The sequence below is a fragment of the Hippoglossus stenolepis genome, chromosome 17 (genome assembly GCF_022539355.2).
Source record: "Hippoglossus stenolepis isolate QCI-W04-F060 chromosome 17, HSTE1.2, whole genome shotgun sequence".
Lineage (NCBI taxonomy): Eukaryota > Metazoa > Chordata > Actinopteri > Pleuronectiformes > Pleuronectidae > Hippoglossus > Hippoglossus stenolepis.
The window spans coordinates 2,535,012-2,541,210 of record NC_061499.1 but is presented as its reverse complement, the minus strand read 5'-3'; the positions used below and the strand labels follow the sequence as shown (position 1 = coordinate 2,541,210).

General features: G+C 41.3%; 3 protein-coding genes across 3 annotated transcripts in view; 1 reads left to right on the top strand and 2 right to left on the bottom strand.

The window, feature by feature from the left end:
- Window positions 1–75: 75 nt before the first annotated feature.
- Window positions 76–4,076, bottom strand: lgals17 (galectin 17). Its single transcript, XM_047344085.1, has 7 exons — window positions 3,973–4,076; window positions 3,261–3,304; window positions 2,324–2,674; window positions 1,671–1,761; window positions 1,250–1,428; window positions 676–726; window positions 76–581 (listed from the first exon to the last, which is right to left on the bottom strand). The coding sequence occupies exons 1-7, from the start codon at window positions 3,978–3,980 to the stop codon at window positions 499–501; spliced, it is 807 nt and encodes a 268-aa protein (XP_047200041.1). The 5' UTR covers window positions 3,981–4,076; the 3' UTR covers window positions 76–498.
- Window positions 4,077–4,589: 513 nt separating this feature from the next.
- The window catches only part of LOC124855051, a 5,257-nt gene continuing 3,647 nt past the window's right edge, over window positions 4,590–6,199 (top strand). The window contains exons 1-3 of the mRNA XM_047344345.1: window positions 4,590–4,652; window positions 4,744–5,106; window positions 5,221–5,337. Of these exons, the coding sequence (XP_047200301.1) occupies window positions 4,619–4,652; window positions 4,744–5,106; window positions 5,221–5,337 (514 nt within the window). The 5' untranslated portion in view covers window positions 4,590–4,618. The remainder of the gene's footprint in view (window positions 4,653–4,743; window positions 5,107–5,220; window positions 5,338–6,199) is intronic.
- Window positions 6,096–6,199, bottom strand: part of LOC124855050 — a 2,303-nt gene continuing 2,199 nt past the window's right edge. Inside the window, exon 2 of the mRNA XM_047344344.1 lies at window positions 6,096–6,199. This exon is cut by the window's right edge and continues 944 nt beyond it. The gene's annotated coding sequence lies outside the window, so the exon portion shown is untranslated.

Genomic DNA, 6,199 nt, shown 5'->3' with positions numbered 1-6,199 from the left:
GTGTGTGTGTGTGTGTGTGTGTGTGTGTGTGTGTGTGTGTGTGTGTGTGTGAGAGAAATATGATTCTGATTAAGATTAATATAAACAATAAGTTTAATATTCAATAAGTTCAATGTTCAGACCAAAGAACAAACATCTGAGTTGTTAAAACGCAGCGAGACAACATGACGTCCTCGACAGGGACAGATCGAATGTGGATTTGAGTTTAAAAGACAAAGATTTACATGTGGTTGTTACATTAAGACAGAACAGTTTAATTTTAGCTGAGAAATATTACACTGATAATAATTCACACTTGAATGAAGTTTCCTGTACATTGTCTGTTTCTTCATCTTTGATCAGAAGTTCAAGATCATTTTGACAGAAACAAACATTTATTCACATGAAGACTTTTCCTCGTTAAACTGAGACATTCAGACAGAAAACGACTGCTTTGAAAAATCAATGTTAAATTTACAAAATAAAACCGGATGACCAACGAGCTCACGTGTCGACGCCTCAGAACAGACGAGGAATCTGGAAACTGGTGATGAGAGCGAAACAGAGAGGAAGAAGTGACCGGCTGCTTCTGACGGCGTCACCTGGAAAAACATTCATCAGCAGAGAGCTCCTCACAAAGATAAATCTAAAGTCTTCACACAGCACTAATCTGATTCATACATTTTATTTTCTCACCTGATACTTGATTTTCCATTTCGCCGTGGACTCGGACATCGGGGGATTCTCCTGTGGAGAATACGAGAGACGAGTCAACAAAGGTTTTTCAGGTCCTCAGCTTCTTTCTGCCTCCAGGCGACGTCGTGTCGAGGCCACCGTGACCTTTGACCCCCACGTGCTGATCACTTCCTCTGTCCAACAGAACATTGAGACGTTCCCTCGTGTTGTTCTTGAGACGTTGGGACAGACGAATGAACACGAGTCCTCCGGCCACTGGGCGTCAGCGGCACAGAGGAAGAACTAAAAGCTCTCGATACAAAGGTTCGATCTCAGGAGAAGCTGCCGAGCGAGTTGGACACGTTACTGATGTACTGAACTTTCTATTCTTATTCAAACATGTTTTTATGATTTAAACACAAAGATTAAATACTTCTCAGTTGTTTGTGTGAAATAAGTTTTTTTAGTTTCCAGAACTCGGCGACATGAAAATAAAAATCCTTGTGAAGACGGAACCTGCGTTTTTTTGTTTTGTTTGATCAATAATTCAAATATTTGCTGAGTAATCCCTGAAGGAAGTGGTGCCGCCTCTCACCCTGCACGGCGAGCTGCACGGTGCTGATGGCGAGGCCGTGCTCGTCCAGGACTTTGTACGTGCCCTCGTCTGAGCGCTGCAGGCTCTTCAGGGTCAGCTGCTCCTTCAGCGGATCTTTCTCCAGACGCAGGCTGTTGTTGTCGCCCTTCATCCACAACTCCGACCACTCCGAGCTGTTCCTGAGGAGCAAAGACTGTCAGTAACTGTTTAGAGTCCGCAGAGCGCCCCCTGGAGGCGGCACCAAGAGAGAGGAGGTTCACATGACATGTACGGGAATACAAATATATAAAACACATATTTATACGTAAATGTTTTATTTATTAAAAATATCCCAGAATTCCTGCATCAAAGTTTGTGGATTTTAACAATTTTTCTTTTTCCTCTTTAATAAAAAGAAAATGTCCTCAGGAAGGAAGCTGACCTGCCCTGGAAGACGACTCTGACCGAGTGACGGGTCACAAGATCCAGAACCAGGTCGCCACCCGGACCCCGAGCCTGATGGGACTTATGGTCTGAAAACACAGATGTCGTCGCTCGGTCAGTGAGTGAGAATTAACACACAACAGATTTAACACACAACAGATTTAACACACAATAGATTTAACACACAACAGAAGCTTCAGTATCATCCTGATGTATGTTCGGTATTTGTAACTTTATTTTTCATTAAGAAAATTTGTTTTATTCTTATTTGTGATTAAAAGATTAAGCGTCATGTTGCTAAAAAAACAGAAAAGAGAATAATTAATTTAATAAGATAAAAAAACAAGTCAATTAACTGATGTAAAAAAAAAAGTTTAAATAAAGAAAAGAAACATGTCCCGAAAAATGTTCATCACACTCAGTCATGAAACACATTTAAATCTTTAGATCACACAGACTCATTAATATCATGAATTATTCTCCTTTATCTCAGAAACAGATCAGAAACATCTGGATCTGGAAGTGAACCCGTTGTGTCTCGTGTGATGTGCGACGCCTCCACAGAGTTTCCTGGGAATCGGGTCAGTGGTTTCTGAGTGTCTGAGTGTCTGAGTGGTTCCTCCTGTTCACACACAGACGATCGGGACTCACCGAACACGAACAGTTTCACGGCCTGAATGAAGACCCGGGTTTTCCCGGCCCTCTCTCCGTCCACCACCATGAAGCTCTCGTATCGTCCAGTGTCTTTGATCTGAACGTCGCTGATGACCAGCGAACAGTCCCCCGACCCGAGCTTCTCCTCCGGAACCTCCACCCGCCCCCCGTACTCCTCCGCCTGCCAGCGCCGGGCCCCCCACTGCTCGAACACGGTGACGGTGGTCTGCCACTGGATGTGGCGGGAGGCCGGAGTCCTGAGGCGGGGCGTCCAGCTGCAGGGGAGGACGGCCTGCTCCCCCACCGTGCAGGTGATGGACAGGAAGCGAGTGGACAAGGAGGAGGAGTCTGGATATGGAAGGGAATCGGTCTCATCAGACTCTGAATTCCTCGTACTCAATGTGTTTACGTTGAAGTTATGTATTTGTATTTGTTGCCACTGAATTTCACTCTTCAATCCTTTGTTTTCAAAGCTCCGTGTCTGGCGTCGCGTAGCTAACGGTTAGCGCGTCTCCTTGGTGTCGTCTCCAGGGGGCGGTCGCGAGCCTCGTCACATGACCGCGGGAACGTGACTTGATTGGCCGGAGGTTCGGTTTGATGTGAGACACTCGATTGCTTATCCTTGCTCTCCCGGATGTTTATCTGAATTTGACCTATCGCATTTGAGCAACTTGAAAAAATATTCCCTGAATTTCTTATTCTGAATTTGTGAACATTGAAAAATGAAAATGACTTATTGAAGCTTTGGAGACTGAACTTCAGTGGCAAGAAATACAAATACATATCTCAATGTAAAAAGATTCTGTTCTAGGAATTCAAAGGCTTTCAAATGTCTAAATCTGAGGAGACACATGGAAACATTGACTCAAACACCAAGAACAACGACCCCTGGTGGTGTTTAGGTGCAGTTACACTACAGCTCACTGTCACTCACCAACTAAACTGACCATCAGGAAACAGAGAAGATTCATCAACAACCTGAAACAACAGCGAGAAGATTCATCAACAACCTTTATCATAAACAAATCTTCTGTTCATATGATTCATTATTGAATCATATGAACAGTTTTGCTCTTTTCCTCCACAATGATGGAATCTGTGTTGAAATATCCAAAGGTTTCTGAATTTATTGAATAATTCATTAAGTTAATTAGAAAATAATCAACAAGATGAAAGTTTCAGAGGTTAAAAAGTAGTATAAGTTGTTATATGTAAAAGAGTATAATGAGGTAAAATTACATAAACTGTAAAAATACTTAAAGTAGTAGAGTGAAAGTACTTCGTTACTTTCCACCTGTGGTGACTGAGACTTGTCAGAAATGAAACAAACGTTTGAAAAGTTAAGTTTCGTTTCCTCTCTTCTGTTGAGGAGAGGTCCACGTTATATCTGCGCATGCGCGCACTGCTGAAGCACTGCTACAATATAAATGTAACAAACTCTAAACATAATAAAATATAAATATAATACAAATATAAATACAATGAAATAAAACAAAGTATAAATATAACAAAATATAAACATAATAAAATATAAATATAACAAAACAGGAATATAATACATACAAAATACTATAAAATCCAAATGTAACACAGTATATGAGATATGAATCCAAGCGGATCGTTTCAGAGTCAAAGTAGATTGTGACCTGTTCATGATGATGGTTTAGTTGCTCCTCTTCCTCAGGTTCAGGATCTGGATGAACGTTGAGGATCAGCTGAGCCTCAGCGTTAACATCCACTTCCTGTGTGCGTTTCAAAACAAAAGTCGTGTGTCTCAGCTGCGGGTTGAAACTGTTCAAAGTTCACATAAATGAAATAACATTCCTAACTCTTTTTATGCTTTTGTTTTGTGAATCACATTTTTCACCTGCAAAGCGTTCAGATGAAAACAGATGTTTGATCACAGCAGGAGATTCATGTAGATCGGGTCTGATTTGATTATATAGACTCATTATACAGTATATATTTAATAACACTCTGCAGTAAGGACAGTTCAGTCATTTTTATAGTTTTAATTCCGCTCATATTTATTTAATATTTCTGTTTTACCCCCTGATCCACTCGTCTCAATAAATGCAATGCTTTTATTCTGAAGGAGCTCTCGTGTTTATTTATAACACATGTGACTTTACAGATTTCTGCAGAAATGAAAGTTAAACTGTTAATGATGATTAAAAAGTGGAAATGACACACGCACGCACGCACGCACACACACACACACACACACACACACACACACACACACACACACACACACACTGGTTTCAATCATTTTCAGTGAGTGTGTCAGTCATGGCAGTTCTCTCATGGATCCTCTCTCTCCTCTGTTAGTATATTTATAGATACCCCAGTGTTACTTGAGAGCTGCAGGTCTTTACTTCAGGTTCTCTGGGTTCTAACCTCCTCTCTCTCCTCAGGTGTTGCAGGATGTCACCGGTCTTCAGCCTCACCTGTCCGGGGGGTCCAGGTGGGGCAGAACGTCACTCTGACCTGTAACCTGACGTCCAGCGAGGATGTCACCTGGTACCTGTTGCGTTCAGGTTCAGACCAGCTGCTGCCTCTGCTGACACTCAGCTTCAGTAAGCTGGAAGAACGCGTGGTCGCCCATCACTCTGCAAACATCAGCCACATGAGCAGCGGCGGCGGGGGGGACCAGGAGACGGACCCCATCACTCTGGAGATCATGGAGGTGGAGGAGCAGGACAGGGGGATGTATTTCTGCTCCGCACGCCGTGCAGGGGTCCTGTGGTTTAACAGAGCGACTCTTCTCTCTGTGGACGGTGAGATGTTTGATCTTCACTGAGGATGAGGAGCGACCTTTAACCTCCAAGTCTGATGAGGAAGGTCAGAGGTCAAAGTATCAACTGACTGATCAATAATGTGTTTGTTCCCAGGAGCTGATGGGACGTCAGCCACAGATGAGACTGGTCCGCCATGTTGGAGCGTGGGAATCTGTGTCCTTCCTGCTGCACTTGTCCTCGTCCTCGTCCTCGTCCTCTTCCTGGGCTCAGGTGAATCAATCAATCAATCAATCAATCAATCAATCAATCAATCAATCAATCAGTAATGATGTCATTGATGAAGCAACCAACAGCACATAGATAAGTTACAATCATCTCAAAGTAATGTTTACATATGAATTCAAGTTACAGTTCAATCATTTATAATAGAAAACATTTTACTAAAATACTATATAGATATTCTACTTTTATTTTTTGGTACTTTTACTTGAGTAATATTTTGAACACAGTTAGTATCATGAACTAAAATGACTGAAATTAATATAAAGGATGAAAAGACGTTTTAAAGTAACTTGTCATGTGAAGTAAAATCCGTCTGTAAGGATGTAGGGGGGGGCTGCAACACCTCCTATTGGTCACAGGCAATAACTGCAGGGTACAAAAAGTAACACTTGAGACTTTATTTTCTGTGGAGCCTAATCGATAGAATCTGACATAAATGTAGATGTTAGGTGTAAAATCCTTGACTGAAGTGAATACAATCGGATTAATTACTTTACTAATATGCTAATATGATATATATAGAACATATCTTGTTTCGGGTGGTTCTGGTCAAGATGATGATTTATTTTGCTCCAAAACTAAATTTGCTGCCTGTTGTCATATAAAACTGTTTTGATATTTTATATAGTGTTTAAAATTAACAAAATGTTGTGCTGTGTCTCAGCTGAGTCACTTCCTGTCTCTGTCATGACATCACACTCAAGTGACGTAAAATAAATAAATAAAATAAAAAATCAACGCTCATCTGTTTTCAGAAAGAAGAAATTTATTGACAGGAATAGTTGATTTAAAAAATAAAAATGATGAGGAAAATTATCAATTTGACCACAACAGGATTTGAAGGTTCAGG